Below are 22,916 nucleotides of genomic sequence, written 5' to 3'. Positions count from 1 at the left end.
CTACTACTGAATTGTCAGTTCACTCATATGTTTTTGCTTATGCTTCTTGTGTACATGTCCTTATGTGGACAACTGCAAGACATTTGCAGAGGGACAAATGAATAATTCCTACACTGTGTTTATACAAGCAGTGACACAATCCTGCATCAGGGTAATCTGTAATATATTTATGAAATGCTGCTGGAGGTAGGAGCATTAGTATTTTATATGTGAGAGGGTTTAATTCACTTGTTTCCTGGGAACTGCAGTACTGGAATAGCCCACACTCAAATACTGGCAGCATTGCCCTTGGTATTTCAGTGAATGACAGGGAGAGCAATCAGAGGAAGGAGAAGAGATTTGGTGGGGTTTGTTTGCTTGTTGTTTTGGTTTTTTTTAGTAAGGCTTTTTCAGAGGAAGATTCGCTTCTCTTTTCTGCTTGGAACTCCCATCTTTCATCTGTGTTTGCAGTGAGAAGTTAGGAATAACTGCATCTCTGTCACATCTCCTTTGGGTTTGATAGGAGGTGGTTTGATAGGAGGTGGTTGAGGGATTTACAGGCAGCTCCAGTGTGTTTGTGAGCAGTGCCTGCTGTAGGGCATGTCACAGTCTCTGGCTTGCATTTCCCTTTAAAAAAATCACTAGAGAGAAATAAATGGCCATCAAACTGGAAAAACAACTTGCACTTCCAGGTAGAGTTGTTCAAGCTTTTGATTAGAGCATTGTTAAGTAATTAAAATGTTTGCCATAACTCATTCACGTCTTGCTCAGCTACAGAAAGGAGCAAATGCACTTTAATAATTAACCATAGTGGGTGTGAGAATAGCAACACCACCACAGAGAAAGCAAGCCATAATAAATCCATTTTCTTTCCACGTGGCAAGAGGTCCCACCTTCCCTCCACATCTCCAGGGTTTGGTTGCGTGCCAGCATCATGGTTTAATGTCTTCCTTCTACCAAAGGGATTGTCCTTTGAAATTTCCCACTCAACACACAGTTGTCCTGTGTGGTATGTGGAATCCTAAAAATTCTGCTTTCAGAAACCTGTCTCCTAACTCAAGTGTCTCCCATCAGACCTGGGGTTCCTCTTGAGGCCATCTGTCCAACACTACCCATCCTGTTACCCTTCCTGTGCTTACCCAACAGGAACAAGGTGTTCTTCCTCAGTAGAGTCCCCCACTCTTCCTCTGCCATTTATCCTTTACCAGGCAGGGCTGTCCAGCATCATTCCCAGTTTTGGAGCTTTACACAGCTGATATCCTCAGCTGTGGCACTGTCACCTTGTTGGCCTGGAGGAGTCCTGTGCCAGTCTCCAGCCTTCTGGCTGTGTTAAAAACACTTTTTCCTACCCTCTTCACTTCCATCCCTCCTGCAGGACCTCTGGTAGACCTGAGGTCATCTTCTGCCTCAGTCTTGATCCACCTTCCTAATGGAGTCAAACCACAAGCCCTTTCTTCTGTCTCAGAGGAGATGGATCCATTTCTTGTTTAAGACATAAGCAAAGGCAGCAAAGGAGAAAGGTGAAGACCTGAAAAGCAGTCTGTATTTTAAAGGTCATCACTTAAAGTGGAGTAGGGCTTGAAGTCTTACTGGTTAGGAGACTGGAGGTCAACTGTGGTAAATTTTGTCAGGTAAACTTGGCCTTTATTTTCCTGAATATTTTGGAGTGCCTCATGTGAACCACCTTAGTGTATGGATAAGAGACTTTCCTTAGCTCGTGTGTTCCTGCCACTGAAAAGCTTTTTATTCAGGAGAGAAGATCACACTTTGGAATATTTTGCCAAAGCAGATATGCACCAACACTGATTTACATAATCAAATAAAAAGAAGTCATCATAACATTAATAAAAATGAATTGTCTAGTCAAATCCTTTTCAAGCCTTTCTAGTTGACCCCTAAAATCACTACTTGTTCTTTTAACAGTTGCAACCACTGTAGTTAAAACATTGTAAAATAAGGAAATTGTAACAGCAAAAGACAAACAAGATGACACAATGGAATGAAAAGTTGACAGTAATCAAGAAAAGCTCTATTCAAGGAAGAGCCTGGGCTTGAATATGTATCTCAGTAATAAGGAAAAATGTGCAAGAATTAATTCATGTAGCTGAATAAAGTGGTATCAGGTTGGCAGAAGAAAAACACACTCTTAATTTCATGGCAGAGGTATGGCCTGTGCTGGTGGTGCTCTGAGCAGAGTCTCTACATTGTATTTTCTGGTACCAGACACCAAGCTTGACTCTGTATGATATAAAAAAAAAAGTAATTTCATTTAGGTAAGCCAAGGACAACTTTTTTTTTTTTTTTTTTTTTTTTTTTTTTTTTTTTTTTTTTAATTTGAATTCAGAAAAGATAATTAGTAATATTCCTAGCAAAGTGCTCCAGGTGTTTGCCTTTTTTACAGATAAATAAACAGAAGGGAAAAAAATAGCTTCACAGAATGACTGAAGTGTGAAAGGACCTCTGAAGGTCATTTGGTCCAACTCCTGCTCAAGCAGGGCCACCTGGAAGCAGTTGTCCAGGACTACATCCAGTGTTCCATAAGCTCTCTGGAATGTCAGTAAAGAAACAGTGGTCGTGTAAATTAATATTCATATAAGTTTGTGGGGTTTTTATTGGTATACTTGCCCTAATTTCCAGCAGTCATGCCATAACCATGTGCTGTGCTGGTGTTTAAGTCTGTACAACAGTGAGTATGGAATGGAGTCAGTGGTAGTTGTCCAAAGCTGGGTAAGACCATAAACATCTCATCCCCAAAAGGAGGTCTTTCATGTTCCCCAGAGGTTCAGAAAGGAGTTATTTTCCTTTTTTGCCTTTTCAAATCCTTTTAACTGGGAGAGGGGGAGCTGGTGTTTTTTTCTGATACAGCTTGTCCCACCAAGGAGCAGGGTTGTCATCCATCGAGCCTCCTGGTAAGAACACAGCCAAAAGCATCCCTGTGTTAAACACACACTATGTACTTTAAGCCTTGGTGGTTTTAGAGATTTTTTTCTGTATGCACATAAGAGACTTGCAGTTCAAAACAAATGAAAGATGAGCTTCTGCAGAGCTCACTGAAAAATGGGGAAAAGCTTGTTACCTGCTGTTTTTGAGTCCTTGGCATATCTTGATTTAATATCAAGACAAGAATATGGTACTAAACAGTCCCCTTGAGACTGCTGCTTTGTGCTAAGTAATAGAATAGCATCAGTAATCCTTCCATGGGGCTACAGTAAATTTAAGTAAAGTTATTCTGGACTGTTAGATCTGCTTGAAAGCACTGATCCGAGAAGGTGAGTGCACAGCAAGCCATTCCCTGGAAGAGCAGGCACGCAGCCCTCTGGTTAGATAAATCCCCTGTTGGTGCCAGCGAAACCAAGATTCTACCTCTCAGATCAGAGAGGTGATGGGTTGATTTGGGGTTTTGGGGTTGTTTTTGGTTTGTTTTTTTCTTTGTGTTGTCTTCGCCTTACCTGGTGCCTCCTGCCCGCTGCTCCGAGCCTCGAGTATTTGCAGCAAGAAAAAAAAAAAACCTCCTCTGGCTGCAGATGCCACCCCATGCTGAGCAAGATCCTGGGGTTCAAACAGGAGGATCTCCAGTGAGGTTAAATGGGCTCTGCAGCACTGCAGGGTCTGTGTGCAGAGGTAATTGCATGAGCGAGGCTTGTGACAGCCGTAGGGAAGGAGCAACTTTCTCCTCCCTGCTCCTTTGCCCTCGTCTTTATTTGCACCCCACTATGCTGCCACTCTTGCACATTTCTGTGTCTTGCTCATAGCAAATGAGGCAGAAACAACTATAAACTGTGTTAAGCACTGAGACAGTACCTGCATCATCATCCCCTAGAAGCTTTTAGCCCCGTTAGCCAATTTGTCCTCTTTATTCACTATTTTGAAGAGCACTCTGGTCTGTTTCCAGATGTTTATTTATATAAATATGTATATAAACAACATATATTAATAAATGTTATATAGATATGTGTATATTTATTTTTATAAATATAATTTAAAATATTTATATTTTTATATTTACTTTGTGACCAGGGGTAGTTGTCCAATAACTCCATATGTACAATGCAAGAAATAAGTATAAAGCCACGCGCGCGCTCCACAATAAGGCAAGATTAGGCATTTTACACTTTTTTTTTCTTTTTTTTTTTTCTTTTTTTTGCTAACAATGTTATTTCTACATTCACTGGTCATTCATGGAGATTAAGATTACAGTAATCAGTGTTTACTGTAAACCTCTTTGCATTTTATGCCTCCTTGTGTGTGTGTGTGTGTGTGTGCGTGTGTAGTCCTGTCAATGAAAGCTTTTTACTTTGGGGAGAAGATTAAACACTGCAGCGTTTTGTCAAGGTGTCAGGCTCCTGCAGCTAGCTGCATATTAATTTTGTTTTAAGGTGTTCCTACCATTAGTAGCACAAAGGGAGGCATGAAGGAGTCTGCAGTGGGGAGGCTGCTGCGTAGCCCCCATGTCAGCATCCTGCAAGCCCCAGCACTTCCATTTCTGCTGCTCCACGTTGGTCCTTCAGGGACTGGAAATTATTAAGAAAACTTTGAAGCATCAGCCTGTCTTAGCCAGAGCTCTAGCAGTTGCTGCAGCAAGTCTGACTTTAACTAATGTCTTCTTAGCACAGAGGTAAGTAGCTTTTTCCCTGCTCTGGATTCTTCAAAGGCGCGCTCTGCTTTTAGTCTCCTGCTCAGCCTCAGGTGTTGCAGGCAGCTTTTCTTCTCACGTGTCATACTTGGCTGGATGTGAGCTCCTCTGTTGTGTGTCTCAAGGAGCTTACTTTCACTGTGCTTGGGAAAGGACAAAATCTATAAAGACCTGTTGAACGATATTGCAGGGTCTGTTCCAGAGTGCTGCAGCCTGAACCACGAATACGAAAATGTGGATTTGAAGGTGTTGACTTAAATATCCAGATGTTGCTGCAGCCAGAAAGAATTTCAGTTTTATTATGCATTTTTATAACTTTTTATGTGGCCAACTAGATGTTCAACATACCACCAGGACTATTATTTTTTAGGACAAAGCACTCATATTCATATGTATGACACTGTTTTGTACTGTTCTGCAAAATAATTACATGCGTTTGAGGCAGTACTTATACTAGATAAACTGCTTAATAAAAAATTATTCTTGTACTCATACATACTTATTTATCATTGCAGGTTTTTTTTTAGTACAGTGAACTACTGAGTGATGTATGGTTGCCTCAGAATCCCTGAGGCTGTCTTTAAGTGAAGTAATAATGAGTAATATAAATTATTACAGCCAGATATTTCCTGTAGAGTGTTTGACAACATTTAGGCTTCTGTGACCACTGCTTCCAATACTACCTAATGGTATCTTATTATTTCTTTGTATACATCTGAATCTGGCTATATGTTGGCTGAAGTGCTGCTATAATGTGAAATTACTCTTGAGTTCAGGGTCTTGAACAGTGCTTGTGCTTCCTCTTGGCACATGCAGATGCAGCCAGATTTGGTGTTGCTTAGCCAACCCTCCACACAGCCATGTTCTTGAAATGCTTGTGATGTGGTTGCTTGCAAGGAAAATTGGCAGTTCCACCAATAATTAATACATTTGTGTTTTGAAAAGTCAGGTGCAACTTTACTGCAGGCATCCAAATGACACTTTAAGGACCCTCTGATGAGTATGGTGAAGTTATTGCTAAAAAGCCAGCCTAGCATTAGTTTGATCCACACCAGTTTTGTCTGATGAAGGGCACATACTAGAACTAGTGATGCTTTATCTTCTAACCTCATGAAGAGCCTTCAAAAGAGTGGGGTCTGGAGCAGAAGTCTGCCCAGGATCATCTGAGGGCCCTGTGGGTGTTGATCCTGGAGCAGAGGAGTGTTACTCATGGCTTCTCTGTGCTCTTTGAATTATTAAAAAGTTCTACTGAACATTGGTTTCAGTTTTCCCCATAAACTTTTCCCAAGGAAAGGAGGCTGAGAGGAGACCTTGTGGCTCTCTGCAACCCCCTGAGAGGAGGTTGGAGCCAGGGGGGGTCGGGCTCTGCTCCCAAGGAACAAGGGATGGGACAAGAGGAACTTTTGGCCTCAAGTTGTGCCAGGGGAGGTTTAGATTAAATCCCCTGAAGGGATTTGAAAGCCCTGGAGATGTGGTGCTGAAGGACATGGTTTAGTGGTGGCCTTGGCAGTGCTGAGGTAACTCAGTGATCTCAGAGGACTTTCCCAACCACAACTATACCGTAAATCTGTAATTCTGCAAGGGTGGGACTCAGATTTTTCCTCCAGTGCATGTCAGAAGATGCCCAGCAACAATAGGTATTTCTCCATCTCCTGCTGGGTTTTTTTGTGCAGGTATTTTTTTCCTCACGTGGTGGCACATCACTTTTTCACACCCAGTGCCTTCCCATCCTCTCAACAGCACCTTGCTCCTTACTGCTAAACTGGAGGTTAAAAGTGTGGGTGGAAGACAAGGCCATAGGTGGAGGACAAGGCCACAGTTCTCTTATTTCATCTCCTCTACAATAACTACAGGCTCCAGTTCAGCAATAGTGAAACTCTTTCCACAGGGCTCAGTAAGTTTCCATGAAGGACTTTGTGGGATTGAGCTTGAATGAGTTGAGTCTTTGTCTTGAGTCTTTGTAGTCCAAGTTGCATCCACATTACTGTCAGCAATTTTTAAAAGTACTTTCTGTGTTTCATCTTCAGTAGCTCCGTGGAACATCCATGGAGATGGGATGTGGTACATCAGTGAAATGGTAGAAGTTGTGTTTCTGCTAGAGCTCAGAATCTGAAAGGAGGAATTCCCCGAGAGTTGCAATCCAAAATTAAATACCTAAATGTTTATTTGCACTGACTTAGCATTAGCTTACATTTTCTGTTGGAATTCAAGTTTGGATTTTTAAGAATTTTTCAAAAGGTTCATTCTAAGTTGAAAGGTTTTTATTTGTTTAGTTTTCTAGGTTTGTTTTTTTTTATGGGTTTTTTTGTTGGTTGGTTGGTTTTTTTGATTCTTTTTTTTCATAAATAGGTATAATTTAAGCCAGGGAGGGCGTTTGGATCGCTTCCTCTCCACTTTTATATATTGGTCTTTAACTTCTGGCCAGATGTTGTTATGCTGAAATTGCTAACTTGCATTGGGCTGAAATGTGTCTTCCAGAAAATGTTTCAGCTTTGGCTGGAAGGATTCAGGAGCTGGGGAATCCATTGCTTCCTTCCCTTTGTAATTTTTCAACCATTTCAACCATTAAGAGGGGTGGCTCATTTCTGGTTTGGCTTTGTCTGGTTTCAGGTTCCAGGCATTAGTTCTTGCTGTGCCTTTTTATACTAAGTTAAGGAGCCATTTACTACATTTGCTCTTTCTCCATGTGAATTAGATGCTGGAATCAAGTCAACACTCAATTTTCTTTCGGAAAACAGAATGGATTGAGTTCTTTTAGTCTCACTTCAAGATAATTTCTACAGATTTCAAATTCTTTATGCATCTTTCTGTGGTGTCTGCAGTCTTTCAACATCTTTTCTTTGAAATGGACCTGTGTGCATCCCACTAATGCAGTACACATCCTTCAAATCTTCACTATCTGATTTTCTCCTATTTCATCAGCCAACAGTCACATTTGACCCTTTTATCACCATAATACAGAAAGTCATTTGAAGAGAAACTTTGTCCAGCAATACCCATCTGGAGCTGCTGCTCTTTGTCTTGATTTTTAAATAGTGTGATGAAAGGTTGCAGGTAGTTGTGTTTTGTTTTTTTTTTAAAAAAAAAAAATGTAAGAAGAGTAAACCAACAGATTAACACACCATATAACACACCATAAAAAGGCTGTCATCTCTCTTGTTAATAACCATTCTGTCCACCTTCATGTTCACAGAAGCTTTACCACCAGTGAATTTATATTTACCTCCTGTGTTGCTGAATAGCCTTAGGACACGCCAGCAGTAACATCTCTATTTAATAGTGGTTTCTCCATGATAACTTTATTTACAGGTTACTTAGTCTGCAGCTTCTCAGAAATATTGAATAATATTGATTTTTAACCCGTTTCCACAAGTAAACAAGAATTCTACAGTTGTGCCATTTGTCCCCTCATGAATTTATGGAGCGCTGGTCAATTTCTGCCCAATTTTGAAGTTTTAGTTGTAATTAAGTTTCACCAAGTTTTTTTGATAGTAGTTTAGAGCACAGAAGAAAAAAATGAGGAATGCATCTTCCTAATAAAATTAAAAAAAAAGGAAGACTTTTCAATGTCTCCTCTGAAAGACAAGGGGGAGTAGCCCATGAGCAGAAATAAAGCATGGAAATAAACAGCCAGCAGACAGCAGTCACAGCCAGACACCTCCAGCAGGTAAATGGCTCCATGGGATGACTGTACAGGGTTATTCCAAACAAAGGTTTAATGGGGAACCTGAGAGGATGAAAAAATAGTTTTTTCTAAAAGACTTTCTAAAAATGCATAGGAAATGTTGCATAATTTGTCCTGCTGCTCAGAACATGCTGAAGGAATAAACCAACCGCCTGACAAAAAAAGTCAAATGTACACAATTTGTATGTAAATCCTCATCAGCTAAACATGATAATTCATCAAAAAGTCAAACTGACTTTATTTATTTATGACTTACTTTCCTTGGTGTGAATTAATTACATTCTTGTACCTTAATTCCTCATTATATATATATATACCCCAACATTACAGCACGGGGGGTGGAAGAGGGATTTTTAGCATCTTTTTAGCAGCTTCATCCCCCAGCCCATGACAAGAAGTGTTCTTACATCACTTCCTTGTCTCATTGGGTCTTTCCTGTGTGGTAAGTGGTGTCACATCCTCACTGCACAGTCCTTTACAAACTTCTAGGTTTAGATACCTATGTTTTCCTTGGTGAATTAAACCTCAGGAAGAGATGAGTAAGCAGCAGTTACACCCCCCCAAAAAACAAATCAGCCTCTAGGACAGAGTGCTAAGCACTGAGAATTATTGTAATTCTAAAGCAGATGACTTGTGCTGAAAATTTGAATGATTTTGGGTTGTTGACCCTAAAGAAGAGTGGATTTCCTGGGAGGAAGAGCAAGAGTGGAAGACACATATGTAAAAAGTTGCAATAAAGGAAAAACAAACAAACAAAAAAAAACCCCCAAAACTTATTGTTCATTGTCCACATAACCTAGGAATTTGTGGTAGGAACTAATTGACCTTTATATCCAATTTTCCATTATTTTTTCTTCAGATTTATGTCAGGCTAACTGCTCAAATAGTCTTGTCTAAAATCTTGGGTCAGGACTTTTCCCATCTTCTGTAACTTCTCTGCTGTTTTATTTAAAATGAGCATCAGCAGCCAGTTAGCTGGTTTGTGATTCCTCAATACCAGCTCTGCAGTCCTGCAAATGTAGAAAGATTTAGCCCTGAGAAAATATTGATAAGAAGTGAGGAAGAATGTACCTCATTGAACACTTTGCCATTTCTTTTCCAAGTAGAGAAGAGCAAAATATATTGAACGATTTTGTCCTTTCTTCTGCATTGTTATTTTACAGTTTCACCATCTCCGTTTGAAAACTGACATATATTTGCTATGGATTGCATTCCTAGCTTGTATATAAAACAAAGTTCTTCATTGTGATAAGTTTGCCAGCCACAGATTGTGTTTCCTTAGCTTTAGCTTTCTTTATCATCTTTTTTATTCTGGTAAAAAGCTATTTCCACCTTTTCCTATATTCCTTGACTGATGGCACTTTTTCACTGAACCAGGAGGGCTAGTGCTCTGTCTTGGATCACCTAACAAACTTTTTAAAAATACTTTTCATTTGTTTATGTTTAAATTCCTCCTCTTGACTAAATTTGCTGATCTTTTTCCTGTCTTAAAGAACAGAGCCTTTTTGAAGCCCTTTTTAGTGTGTGTCTTGCTGGCTGTGGCTTCTCTCTGTTCCATCCCACCCAATGTCCCCAGGTCAAGTTCACTGGCCCCAAGCATCCACCCCACTCACAGCCCAGTGATCATCGTTTATTCACTGCCCAAAAGTCATGGGAAGCATCATACCTTTGTATGTTAGAAAAATCATCATTTGTAGCTCATGGGAACTTCTGATGTTTATGTGGGTGACAAATTTCTCCATGCACTGCAAAGATGTGTGCTTAGGGAGGACCTTACCCCATCCTCTGGCTTGCCCAAGTGTTCTGTCACAAACCTCCCCACCAGCATCTTCTGCTGGACTTTTTTTCTTTTCTAGGACACATGGATGGGAGACCCAAGCTCAGACACATCAGATAAGTTGGGATAAGTAATAGTGGTTTCAGAATAGAGCACCATATCCTCACCACTTTCATTCATTTGAGTCACTCTAAGCAGGAAATAAACAGACACTTTAATACTTCAGGCATACAAATTATTTTAACTGCTGTCCTTAATACCACTTATAGCAAATTCCTGCACGTGGCAGTGACTGGACAGCAAACAGAAGCTGGAAAAACTCCTGAGAGTGGCATAGAACTGATTTAAACATTCCTTTTCTTTCCCTTTGCCACATAAATTTAATTTATTTGCAACACATGGAGGTTAAATTTGTATCATATTTGCCTTCTTAGCACCCTGCCCTCGAGTTGCTAATTTAACAGTTTTCTGGCTGCTCCAGCTAGCTCTCAGCCAAGAAGATTAGTTTCCCAACCTGTGAGATAACCAAAAGATGAGAAACATGGAGCTCTGTGATGCCATTTTTAGAGGCCCTTTTCACAGTGTATTTGCACTTTAAACTTTCTCCCATCGAGGAACATGCCTATACTTGGAAGGCCCAATTTTCTGCTGTTATTTTCTGCTTACCAGTGTCAGCAAATAATCTCATCATGCCAGTGTGCAGGGACACCAGGTGACTTGTTTGAAATGGACTGTGGTTGTTACCTATTTATTGAAAGCAAAAGCAATCAGCTGATAATACCTAATATTCAGATGCTCGTTGTTTATACAAATAGTGCTGAGGACAGTCCTGATTTAAGCAGAGATGTTATATTCTTACATTATGACATGAAAACCCTACTCTGAGTGATAATTGTTTGCATGCCTCAATATTATTAATATTTATGCAATCCAATAAATATTTTAATTTAGTGAGCCACATGTATAAGTAGTATTTTTTAACTATCTCCCAACTTTTATGTGAAAGATAAAGCAGCACATCCCCCCCCACATTAATCCTTTAATTTTAGATGGGTTTACAAGTCATGCCTAGAACAACATGGCAGGGAAATAATCCACATGGTTAATAGGTTAGACTGGTTTAGATGATATTTGTTATTGCTGCTGTGAATGCAGAGGTCAGTTTGTAGGAAAATGTCACATACTTGTGAACAAACCCTGTTAAGTGCCCATTCTTACTCTGAAGGACAAGAGTTGTGGTTTTTTAGTAATTTTAATCTTCCTCTCTTGCAAGTATGTAAGTCCTTATGGCTTTGAGATTTTTATGTTAATACATTATTTGAAGTAATACATTATAAAATGTAATGTTGCATAACAGTATATGCATAACAACACACAAATTGTTTTTACTATGCATAAGGAAAACTGGCATATATTTGAAATCTGAAGCCCAGTTTTCCAGTCTCAGGTACTCACATGTGGATCTGTTTGGGTCCCACAGGTGGTTTACACACCTGAAGGAGTTTACACACCTTAGCTCTGACCTTAGCTCTGGCTTTGCCTTGCTAACATATCATGTTTTATTTCCCTTTTGCCTCCAGAAGATGGGTGCTATTACTCCAGAGCTTAAACTATGTACTGGGCTGAGCCTTGAGCTAGAAGGACTTCTCCTTTGTGCTTGAAAGAGAGCATCCCAGCCCTTCCAGAAGTGTTGTGGGTGCTCCAGATGGAGTTTTCTGAGGCAGCCATGGGGAACATAAACATCATCTCAGAACACTCCTGCACTGGGAGCAGGCATCACTTTTCAATTGTAGGGTAGCTGAACTTCAAGGACTCATCATTGCTCTGAGCAGTTAAAATAAAGTGTTTATTTTTTGAGTAATTTCAGGGCAGAGGTCTAGACATCTGGTTATAGTCCATTCAGTGAAATCTGTTCCTTTCTTAAGAGTAAAAAATTTCCCCTAAGGTCTAGCACATATAAGGCAATGGTGCAAGGTCTCCTAATGCAGCACTTTGCTGAAAAATAATAATAATAATAATTCCTGTCAGGGCTGCAAGATGGGATGTGGCTTTTTTTCAAGAGTGCTCTGGGTATTTATGATTTTGAGTTGCCTGCTACTGATCACAGAACTTAGGCTCATACAGTAAGTACAGATTGCAGATTCATCACAGATTATAAAGCTTGCAGAATTCTTTTGGCAGCCTGGGACCTGCTTCAGCTGCCATTCAAGATTCCCACTGTTTTTTGGCAGTGCTTATGTCTCTTAGGTTTAAAACAGACCACTGTTTTAAACTTAATGCTCTATGTGAAATAACGGCAAAAAAAGAATAAAAGTTTTTTTTTTCCTTCTTTTACTACCCATGTATGAAACTTTGTTATCATGCTTTTCCTGATACAATTTACTCTATTATTCTTGAAGCACACATTTTCTGTCCTCCAGGGAAGTGTCACCTTTCCCTAAAGAAAGTTTGGTCACCTTCCTTTCAGGTGGTGGATTAAAATCCCTTCCACTGCAATGAGAATTGAAGTTGGTTGTTTATTCTAGCATTTCTATAGTATTTCTGTATAGTTTCTTCTTTCTAACCACTGCACTGTTACAGAGGTGAAGGTTCTCCTTCCTTCATCCATAATAATAAAGAGTGATTCCTGCTTCTTTTCTTCAAGGAATGGCACTCATTGCCTGCAGGCTGTGGCACAGGCACTCAAGGTGTTGCTGGTCTCCAAATCATCCAGTCCATGCTCATTGATTTATTTTATTTTTTTTTTTACCAATGCTTTGTAAAACGCCACACTTTTTTTTAAAAAAAAGTAGATCATGAGATGGAGTAACCTGGGAGGCAGTCAGGAATGTCTTCCCTCAAGCTAACAGCAGGATTTTTTGTACAGTAAGGAGAGGAGAAGCCAGTGGCAGAAGAAGAAACAAGAAATTGGGTTTTATATTCATTATCTCTTGACAAGTGAAGGGACCCTACAGCCATCCAGGGAAGATGGCACTGAACTGCAGTGGCATTTCCCACCATCCAGACAACAGACTGGACTCACTGAACCAACCCAGCAGGAACATGTTTTAAAAAAAGGAGAGCAATTGGAAATTGTGCATTAATAGATGTATACCCAGGGTGTGGAACACCTGGTGGGTCTGGGGAATGGATGCCAGTGGGGAATCCCTCATTCTGCACAATGTCAGGAGGCACTGGACCTTGGGAAGATCAGTTCCCCCATCTCCCCACAGCCTTGCATCTGTGTTCCAGAGCAGCTCAGGGCACAGCAGAGAAGTGAGGGTCTTTCCTCTTGTTTTGCATGTGGGTCATGAAGCTTATGTTCTATTAAAAATTTAGAAATTCCAGATGAAATAGAAGTGTGAGCATTTGTATCATCTGCTGTCAGATTGTCTCAGTTTGCTTTGTGAGAGCTCTCGTTGGTGCAGGGAAGCCCTGGTTTCTGCTCATTTCTGTCTCCAGTGAAACTGCATTTTTTGTTTGTGTGGTTTTAGCAGTGTATTCACAGCTTGTAGTTTGCACCCACAGGTGAACAATCTTATCTTGGCAACAGAGCTACCAGAAGTTACAGGTGGTTTGATTTGTCATCGTTCAAAGCTTTTATCAACCATATAAAAAAATATGCCTCATATAAATGAGGAAATAGACATTTATTTTGAATAGCTAGTCTTCCCATGTACTGGCTATTTTGTTACACATTTTGTTAATTCCAGCATGATTCTTCTGTGCTGCATCTCTTTTTATAAACTTTTCCCCTGATTTAGTGCCTGACTTTATTTAGTGCTACTGAGTGATTTAATGAAGCTTTACCAGTGATGTTTCATCCACTGGAGAGACTGTGAGAGCTGTCCCAATATGATGCAATATTGTGCTAGCATTAATATGGATATTGATGCAAAATCAATGCAAATAGGCTCCACATCTAATCCCACACTCCCTCACTCAAGTTCACTGGCAGCAACAGCAAGTTACCTCTTTGATTTCAGTGCTGGATATGCAGTATTAATGAGGGGCTGCACTTTACACCCTGAATTTGGCTAATCCTGATGCACTTTGAAACAGTTTTTAGGACTCAGTTTGTTTCAGACCCTGCTTATACAAACCTGAGTCTGAGCTCTGGCTTCTTTAGGTTGTGGCTTCTCCAGCCAAGATTGCACCAGCTTCTTGAAGGCACAGAATGTAGTTGGTTAACACTTGTGTAGGTTGTGCTTCTAAAAGATGGTGCAGGGCACTGCTCCCAGGATGTCCTGAGTGTGCAGAGCAGGATTTGGCCATTTCACATTTCACATGTGCTCCTCCTCTCTACAGCTGCAGAAAAAAAAAGAGAAAAAAAAAAGAAAAAAACAAAAAGAAAGAAAAAAAGAAAAAAAAAGAATAGTGTCTGGCTCCAGCACACTATTAGGCTGTAATTAGTGTAACTAACAAGTAATATGAAAGAGCAGGATAGAGGTCACCACAAGACTTCAAAGGTCTTCACAGGTTAAGGTTGGAGGGCAGTCTATCCCCTTGCTTAATCTGTTGCTGTATCTTCTGAGATTTGTTGAAATCTCCAGTGACCTCTAACCTTGACGTGTTGCTCTCCCATAATTTACCAGCCACATGCCATTTTCTTTATCCCCATCCAGTCAGACGGGCATGGATCTTTGTGATCAGCATCTCCCTCTTCCCTTCTGACAGAGATGTGCCCAGGTAAACAGCTTTTTGATATGGGATAAAGACTTCTGGCTTAAAGCACTTTAGTGATCCTGCCCTGGTAGCTTCAGACTCATCAGAAATGGTTGTTTTACTGTGCTTCAGCATGAGGTTTGTAGATGACATGTAGAGTAGGCTTGGGTTTAAAATCTTAGCTGTCCAGGGGTAGTTTTGTTTATATTTTCAGTAAACAATGGAAGCTTTCGTTGGTTAATTGTGCAACTTAAGGAAAATTTCTAGGTCAGCTAATACTCTTCCATAGTCTTTTGGTATGGGAGATGAATACCCACCAAGGAATCATCATCCTGATGGTTTGGGTTTTTTTTTTCCCCCAGCTCAGCCTCAGCATTGCATCTCTCCCATCAGGCACAGCACACATGGGTGGATTCCAAGAGAATCCATTGAAATGCATTCCCTGCTGCCCATCCCAGAGCAGAGGGAAGGGTTTCCTTCTTTTGACCTCTGTGAGTGCTTTCCCTGGGGAGAGCCATGGCCGTTCCCACAGGGAGAAGATATCCAGCAGAGATGCCCTCTGGCTTCCACCCTTTTGCCTCTCCAGCATCCCACTCTGTGGTCCCTCCTGGGGTCTGAGCCCCACGGATCTGGGTGGGGGGAAACACTCAAAATCAACACACCACAGGAATGTGCAGCAGGCTGCTTGCCCACACCAAAACTGAGCATGGGCATAATTATCTTTTCAACCAATTAAAACACTTTAAAAGAGAGTAGGATCAACCGAGAGGGAGTGCGGGCAGCCCGATATTAGATTTAAAGTTCAACAGAGGAGGGGGGGGGGAAAGAATCATACAAGGATTTCACAGGCAATGACACTTGGATGGTATTTGGGAAATCTTTCTTCTTTCAAGACTATCTTGTGATTAACTATGGGAGTAGCACATCAAAGCTGCACTGACTTCAAAGCTTAGAACCACTTAGGGCTTCCAGCTATTACTAAAACCTACCACTTCACCCTGCCAGCAACTCATCTCAGCTGCCTCTCTAAGTTACACCCATCTACTTCCTGCCTTCTGATTTTGAGGAGAGGGGGGGAATTAAAAAAAAATCCCCACAAAATAATAATAAAAAAAACCATTGTAATTTAAGTATAGCTGTTCACACTGAAGGGATGTTAAAGTCAGGGGGAAAAAAGAGGAAAAAATGCAAGTTGGAGGCACGAAGATGTTGCAGATTTAGTAGGAACTCAGTGGTGCCTTGCACAGTCAGAGTCTCAGCCTAATGAGGCTGTCTGGTTTTGGGGAGGTTGGCTGATTGGGTTTTTCTCCTGTGCAAAAGCCCTGGCAGGTGATGAGCAAGCTGTTTAGGCCATTATTTAGGTCCAGATTTTATCCATAGCACATCAGAAGCAGAGGCACTTTGGGACTCCAGGGTACCCCCATTCCCTTCCCTGTCCCGCTGTGACAATCCACATCCTCTGGTCAGCAGTGGTCACACACCTTAACATTTCCACCATTTATTGCTGCAATATTATTGATCCTTTACATTCATGTGGAACCAGACTTACCCTATTTTAAATTTTGTGAGTAACCAAAACAGCTCACTTGTATTAACCTAGGGCTCTGCTGCACTCTCTGAACTGATATAGGAAATCTAAAATGTACCAAAATCGTAAGTTATTGCAGTATTAATATTGTTCAACACTTAAAATTGTTACATTGTTATTTTCTGATTGGGAGCTTTATGCCTGGGGTTTTTAAAATGGTACATTAATCTCTGAGCAAAATTTGTCTTGCAAATGACATATTAATAGAAGGTTAGAAACAAGTGTGGGTCTTTGAGTGTGTTTTATGTAACAGTTTATATGTTCAGTACAGATCAATGACATGCTCTCTAGAGCTAAATGCCATTAATCCATTTACAGCTTCTCATTGCAATGAAGAGAAATTACCACTGAAAGAGCCAATTGTACTTTAAGGAGAATTTTTCTCCTTGCATGCATAGTCTTGTATTTTAAAAATGCCTGTTCAGGTGTCTAAAGCAAACCATTTTTTTTCTTTTTAATTTTCCTTTTTTTTTTTCCTTTTTTTTTCCTTATATTTTTTTCCTTATATTTTTTTTTTCCTTTTTTTTTTTCCCCCTGTAAAAGGAAGGAGTTTGGCAGCAGTGGGTCCTCTGGCAGCTTGTGGCAGTGGTGGTTGCCACTGGGTGTAAATAAATCAGTTATAGAGCGTAGCACAGTCAGCTGGGGAAAAAAAAGAGGATTGTCTTTTAAAGTTGCTAAAAATGCTTATGGGATCTTACTGTTAAATCTAAAATATGTATAGTTACTCTGGGTTCTGTCTGAAGAGCATGCCTCTGCTTACTGAATGTCTTATGATGCAGTCAAGATCCCTCAGGACCATAGGGGCTGAAGCATCTCCAGAGAAGGGGAAGGAGCTGGGAAAGGGTCTGGAGCAAAAATCTGCCCAGGAGCATCTGATGGAGCTGTGGGTGTTGATCCTGGAGCAGAGGAGGCTGAGGGGAGACCTTGTGGCTCTCTGCAACCCCCTGAGAGGAGGTTGGAGCCAGGGGGGGTTGGGCTCTGCTCCCAAGGAACAAGGGATGGGACAAGAGGAACTTTTGGCACAACTCAAGTGGTGCCAGGGGAGGTTTAGGTTGGAGCTGGGGAAAAATTTCTCACCTGGAAAGGGTTGTCAGGGCCTGGCCCAGGCTGCCCAGGGCAGGGCTGGAGTCCCCATCATCCCTGGAGGGGTTTCAGACCCTGGGGATGTGGGGGTGAGGGACATGGGGTGGGGGTGGCCTGGGCAGGGATGGAGGAAGGGTTGGAGTGGATTATCTTAAAGGTCATTTCTAACCGCAACAATTCTGTTCGATTCTGTTCTATTCTAAAATGTGAGATTAAATGAAATAAATTCTTGTTGCAGTGTCAGGCATGACTCCACCAATGCATTTATGTATTTGACTGCATGATACTTCTTTTTGATTCCTAAAGATTGCGTTTTTCTGGAATAAACTGTACCAACTAGGGACACCACAGTCATTTGAAGTTCACTGAAAGTATAGCAGGACATTGTCTTTCCTGTCCTTATGTTCAACTTGGCATATTGATTTTTCTGCACAGTTTGCAGCATAGCAATGTGAACTCCAGCTATGGCAGGGCAGGATAACCACATGTGAATTTGTTAAGTACTGCTGGATTAGCAGGAATCATTGGGCTGTGCAAGTATGGAGGCTTGACTTCTGTAACTCCTTATTTATGACTTAATCGATTAAAATAGCAAGTTTTGATTTTATTGGCTGTAAGTAAATACACACAAATCATCTGCAGAAGCCGTTGTTTCACATGCTTGCTTGTTCCCATGACATAAAGGCTCTGTAAGTTGGCTGCAGGATGTGCACAGGCAGAGCTGGAGTTGGAGTTAAGGATCAAATATGTGAAGATTCAACAAATGTGGTGAGCTACCAATTTTTTAGATTAGTGCAGAAGATTCAGGATGGCATAGTGCCTTCCTCAACTCGCAGGTTTGCCATCTTTGTGTATTCTTTGCCTTCTTAGAGTTTTGTTCCCCACATGCTCAAAGATACCAAGATTATGGAAGCCATGGGAGCTGCAGCCTGCATTTAAATTTATTTACAGTATAGCTGTGCAGAAAGCATTCTTCTGAGCTGGGGCTGCCTTGCTCCCCTCTCTACATTATTAAACCTCCTTCAACATTCCCATTTTATCATTCACCTTTCTTGGCTTCAAATAACAACGTGGCCACACAGAGAGGGTGAGCCTTGACTCTGCTGAAGGGGTTACCATGGTTCCTTAGGGATGCTGATGCCTTGCCCACCGTGTTTGTGGAGTTTTCTGTTTGCTGTTGGGTTGGAGGAACCCATCCATAGCTGGAGAATCAAAACTGTAAGATGTCCAAGAGAACAGCTAAGGATATTTTGAGTATTTGAGGTCATGGCTGCTCACCTTCTGAAAACTTTTCCACCCTATGCCCCCCCCAAAAAATAAATAAATTTTTTAAAAAATAGATAAATTTTTTTAAAAATAAATAAATAAAAAAAAAATAATAATTAAATTAGGAGGTTGCACTGGGGAAGCAAAGCTGAGCCTACTCCTGAACAATCTTTTCAGTGCAGTCCCTCATGAAAATGATGTGGACGAATGCCCAGCTTATCACTCAGAGTTGACTGGGAACTAATCTGTTCAAAATGTTTGGAATAAGCTAACTGGCTTGCTCATCTAATGAAAAAGGTCAAAAGACAGAAGAAAGTGCCACTGGTTTGTGTTAGGTGACACTGTGCCCTGCTTGTCTAATTTGATTACACAGAGCCACTGAAGCCCCAGGCAAAGCTGATTTTAGCTATAATCAGCTTCTTAACCTTTTGAGAACTAACATAAACACTACCTACCAGTGGTTAATTATGTTGCTCTGTTACATACAACGAAGTGCAAAGGTAAAAGTGTAGAACTGCAGTAACACATGTTGTGACAAGATCACTCCAGGGGATTACAGCCCTCTGCGTTTTATCTGCACTCATTGATTTCTTTCTTAAAAATTAAAAACGGGGCTACAAGCAGGGAGCACTGGTTTATCAGTTTCAGGCAGCATTCCCCTGCCTTGCCTCTGCCTCATCTCAAATTCCTCTGATGTATAGAAAGGGAGACCTACTGTAGGCTGGACTGCTGTGGTCACAGATCTATTAATTTTTAATTATACTGGATTAACTTTGTTCTAATTGTTTACTTGCAATAAACCAAGCACGCTCCCTTCCTCTGTGACAAGCATCTTCCAGAAAGTTTTCTCATCTCCTTTGGCAGATGCACCATGTCCAGATGAGACAGCTGCCTCTAGGTGGGACAGAGGGGATTAATTTTAGGTTTTGCATATCCAGAACCAAAAATCTGTGTCAGTAAAGCTGGCTCTCTGCAGAACCTGCCTATCCATCTTCTACATGTGTTTTGCTTCGTGCCCTTCCAGCAAAGTTGCATTTCCATGAACTTCAAAACTTGCAGGAGACTTCTAAGCCCAGAGGCTTTCAGTGTGTTTCAGATTTTCCTGACCCATGTGGTGTTTGTGTAAGGAAGCCTTGTTCTGCTCATCTCACATACTTGCTGTTCTTATGTAGTTGCTTCTTGGAGGCACCAAGTTTCCTCTTCCTGGATTTCCCACTCTGCAAACAGTGCATTTGTTTTCCTCCCTGTTTCCCTCCCCTCTTCCAACTCTTTTTGTTTTATCAGCTGTGCCTCTTAATCAGCCTCATTTCTTCTCCCACAACCTGCTTGGAAAAACACCAGTTTCTCCAGCATCCTTACCATCATTATCACCCATCTTATCAGGAGTGTTGCAGGACCAGCCCATGTGCTCCACAATCTGGGACATCATTTTATGGCTCTCAGGACCTCCCATGCCCTCTGCCCATGTGCTGCCCACCAAATTTCACATGGTGTGACTGCTGATAGCTGAGCAGCAGTGTGGTTATGCCAGAGAAATAGGTAATTCAGGCCTTGTTTTATTAACTAAGATGAATAAAGCCCTAATAACTAGAATTAGGAAAGTAATAACACTGAGGAAATCACTGCTTACACAAAACCAACAATAAATAAGAACAGAACAGTGACACAGACACAAGCACATAACTGGTGTCATGGACAAGGTCAGAATTGGTTTCCTTTTTTTTCCAGGCACTAGCTGTAAGTTTTACCCTATACACATTTGTCCATGGCATGTGCTGAAAGAAAACTGGGCAGGCTTTTGAGTGTCTGGGAGACTCATTTAGATGACTGAGTGAGGTGGTGGGTGGACCCCCAAGGTGTGGACAGGAGCAAGAAATAACATGTAAGGGATTCAGTCTTCCTCCAGGCTCCATGTTTTTCTCCAGGAAAGGGGTCTGCATAAAGAAACTGAGGTTAACTGTGACCCTTTTGGGTTTCTTGCAGACCCTTTGGGGTTTCAGCCTCTGTCTGTAGGGGTCACCCCTTCACGTCCTGCCAGCTCCTGTGCACAGCTGGGTGACTTCTGGCCATGTGGGCAGGGGCTCAGATGGCACAAAGATCACCTCAGCTGTTGGTGGAAAATACATTTTTCTGAGGTTTCATGTGGGTTGCTTATTACCTGTATGGCTGCCCTATCACACTTTCTCCAACCTATTCTAACCACCCTGGTCTCCTTACTTTTGTTTGTAGAAAAAGGGAACAAAACCAACAAACTAATTTCAAGTATTTGCTGTGTATACCATGGCATAAGTTGCATTTCCTGAACTGACAGAAAGCTCCAACTTTAGCAAAACTGGACATCATTATTCTGAAGAATCAGGGCGGTTTTTTCTCTACATCTTTTTCTCCACGAGAAAGCAGTGGGATCAGATTCTCTCTTCTGGTCCAGCTGGGAGGAAAAGGCTGCTGAGGCAGGTCTGCAAAACCCATCAAGCCTCCACATTTAGGACTGGATGTGCTGGTGCCTCCTCCTTTCCTCAACAAATTCCAGCTACAAGGAGGTTTTGTGCAATTTTTTTGCCACATGAGTATCTGCTTTTCTTCAGAATTATTATCTGGGGGCCATTTGGGTTGGGCTCATTGCTTAGGGTAGCACGAGGCAACAGACAGTAATAACACAGAAAAAAATTGGAGCCATGTCTGTGCCCTCTGGATGGAAACTTGGGGGCCTCCCTACTCAGTTGTTAGCTTAGTTCTGGAGCACATGAAGCAGGCACCAGAGCCTTAATGAATTGTTTAACTTCGTGGTTACTCACAGGAGAAATTAGAAGCTTTTTCCCATTTCTGGATATACTCAGGAGTGAGGGAAGGCACAGACCTTGCAGAAGTTGGGGGCCACAAAGCAGAGGAGCTTGTGCAGGGGTGAATTTTATCAGAGGCTGCACAGGGTGGATCCCAGGAGCTGGAGCCAAGCTATAGCTGCTTTCCCCCTTTGCTGGAGGATAAATTGCTGCCTTTTGTAGCAGCAGATAGAGGATAAGTCAACAACTGCACGACTGCAAAAAAAACCAAAATAAAAAAAAACAAAAAACACCCAAAAGCAAACAAACCGAAAAAAAGCCAAACAAAAAAACTGACAAAACTTTTACTGGAATGCTTAAATAAGCCCATTGCTTGGGAAACTATTGGTGAGGCTACAGCTGGGACATGTATATCCTGCTGCTGGGCAGCTCAGCTCATGAAGGAGGAGAAAGAACTGGAGAACCCGCAAAGGAAAGCAAGAAAAGTGATGAGCAGTCTAGAAAAAAATGTGGCCTTTGGCGAAAGGGTGGGGAAAAAAAAAAAAAGAAAAGAAAAGAAAAAAAATCTGAGAAGGCTTAGCCTAAAAAAAGAGGACTGAAAGAAAGAACATGGTGGAAATCATCGGGTTGTGTGAAAGAGTGTGGCAAAGAAGAAAGGAACCGTCTGTTCTCTGTAAATAGTGCAAAAAAAGGGATAAAATTAAATTGCAGCAGCAAGAGGTTGGGCTAGGCACTCAGGGAAAATTCCCACTGTTACAGCTGGAGGATAGTGCCTGCAGGCTCTCCATCAGTAGAGCAGGGGGTTAGGGACAGGTTTAGGGACAGATGTTTGCCAGGTTTGGTGTAGGTTGAGCAGGAGTTGCTGTGGGGCAGGGCATGGAGACATCCTGGACCTTGAAACATCTCATGTCAGCCCTGCTGCTTCATGACTGCCTGAACAGACAGAGAAAAAGTAAAAGCTGAGGGGCTGGAGATCCAGATAAACACACAGGTTCTCAGGTTCATGGGGTTTTAAGCTGGTTTAATGGCTTTGGAAAACATGTTTTTTGTCTTTCGTAAAGACGACATAAGCACTGTACAACACAATCAGACAAAGCTGTTCAAAGTGTAAAAGACAAATGTTTTGGGAATTTTTAATATTTGAAAAAGTAATACGTGGATGGAAGTCTGAGTTTTGATTTCTGGCAGGTGTGTTGGGTGCAAAAAGTGTAAAAGAGAAATGGTTTGAGTATTTTTAATATTTGAAAAAGCAATACGTGGATGGAAGTCTTGAGTTTTGATTTCTGGCAGGTGTGTTGGGTGTAAAAAGTGTAAAAGGGAAATATTTTGGGAATTTTTAATATTTGAAAAAGCAATATGTGGATGGAAGTCTGAGTTTTGATTTCTGGCAGGTGTGTTGGGTGACATTATCTATTGTTTTTGGCAAGATATGGAGGACTGGCAGCTGCTGATAACAGTGTCTTCCCCAATCTGACATAGAA

The 22,916-nt window shown here is 41.3% G+C and overlaps 1 protein-coding gene across 9 annotated transcripts in view; it reads left to right on the top strand.

Annotated features, from left to right (window-relative positions):
- ARB2A (ARB2 cotranscriptional regulator A) overlaps window positions 1-22,916 on the top strand; it is a 278,294-nt gene that overhangs the window by 203,722 nt on the left and 51,656 nt on the right. For 3 of the 9 annotated variants that reach the window (XM_071731896.1, XM_071731891.1, XM_071731892.1), the window contains exon 11: window positions 4,356-4,519. The exons of 5 other annotated variants lie outside the window; for them this stretch is intronic. In XM_071731896.1, coding sequence (XP_071587997.1) covers window positions 4,356-4,504 — 149 coding nt within the window. In that variant the 3' untranslated portion in view covers window positions 4,505-4,519. Of the gene's footprint in view, window positions 1-1,354; window positions 1,804-4,355; window positions 4,520-22,916 lie in introns of those variants that run through there. One more of the 9 variants, XM_071731894.1, reaches the window with a different exon arrangement.

The sequence above is a fragment of the Heliangelus exortis genome, chromosome Z, assembly GCF_036169615.1.
Source record: "Heliangelus exortis chromosome Z, bHelExo1.hap1, whole genome shotgun sequence".
Classification (NCBI taxonomy): domain Eukaryota; kingdom Metazoa; phylum Chordata; class Aves; order Apodiformes; family Trochilidae; genus Heliangelus; species Heliangelus exortis.
Note: the sequence above shows the minus strand (reverse complement) of the source record. Positions and strands in the feature narration are given on the sequence as shown.